The sequence below is a fragment of the Octopus bimaculoides genome, chromosome 7 (genome assembly GCF_001194135.2).
Source record: "Octopus bimaculoides isolate UCB-OBI-ISO-001 chromosome 7, ASM119413v2, whole genome shotgun sequence".
Classification (NCBI taxonomy): Eukaryota; Metazoa; Mollusca; class Cephalopoda; order Octopoda; family Octopodidae; genus Octopus; species Octopus bimaculoides.
This window is the reverse complement of record NC_068987.1, coordinates 21,445,798-21,446,842: the sequence shown is the minus strand read 5'-3', so window position 1 is coordinate 21,446,842 and position 1,045 is coordinate 21,445,798. Positions and strand designations below refer to the sequence as shown.

Here is a 1,045-nt window from a genome sequence, read left to right as displayed (position 1 = left end):
GTTGTACCTTGTTTATCATTTTGTCCATGTCCTTTTGCAACGTCATGTACCCAGATATGTATCTATATGTACATGTAGATGAAGGTATGTACATACATGTACATATATATGCATATACTGATATATTGTTTATATATATATATGTATGTATGTATGTATGTATGTATGCATGTATATATGTATGTATTACATGCAGATAGAGAGACTGAGAGAGAGAGAGAGAGAGAGATAGATAGATAGATAGAGAGAGAGAGAGAGAGAGAGAGAGAGAGAGAGAGAGAGAGAGAGAGAGAGAGAGAGAGAGAGAGAGAGAGAGAGAGAGAGAGAGAGAGAGAGACAGACAGAGAAATTAAAGTAGTAGTGTAGACTGTACCTCGTTCTGCTAGTGATTTATCGTTAGTTGTGTCATATACATCGCTCATGGCATCTACTTCCTCTCCATCCTCTGAAAGAAGAGAAGAACAAACATTACGTTAATATTGATTGTAGTGGTGATGATGATGATGATGATGATGATGATGATGATGATGATGATGACATTGAAGTTAATTGGTAATAACGACGACGGCGAGAACGACGGGAATGACAATGAAGAGGGTGAGGGTGATAGTGACTTTTGTTGTTCATGTTGCTGCTTTTAGCCCCAGGCTAACACTGGGTGGACAAACCTATCATAGAAAATCGTTCCGTTCGTACCTTCGCGCTATTTTAACGTGTTATGTAGGTCTACAGTATCTATTCAGTTCTATATTTAAGAGATGAGGAATTACTTATGTTATTTACATTATTTACATTTGACGGATATTTGTCCTCATCTTGTTTGTTGTTAACACAACGTTTCGGCTGATATACCCTCCAGCCTTCATCAGATGTCTTGGGGAAATTTCGAACCTGGGTTCTCATTCCTATCGATGTTACTATTATTATTATTATATTATCATTATTATTATTACTATTATTAATCAGGTCGCTGCCGTGAATCGAACTCGGAACCTTGAGGTTAGTAGCCCGCGCTCTTAACCACTACGGGCATATGGTGTAGTGG

General features: G+C 37.9%; 1 protein-coding gene across 4 annotated transcripts in view; it reads right to left on the bottom strand.

The window, feature by feature from the left end:
* Positions 1 to 1,045, bottom strand: part of LOC106878214 (uncharacterized) — a 40,787-nt gene that overhangs the window by 34,038 nt on the left and 5,704 nt on the right. For all 4 annotated transcript variants that reach the window (XM_014927360.2, XM_014927361.2, XM_014927362.2 and 1 more), the window contains exon 2: positions 374 to 445. In XM_014927360.2, coding sequence (XP_014782846.1) covers positions 374 to 445 — 72 coding nt within the window. The remainder of the gene's footprint in view (positions 1 to 373; positions 446 to 1,045) is intronic.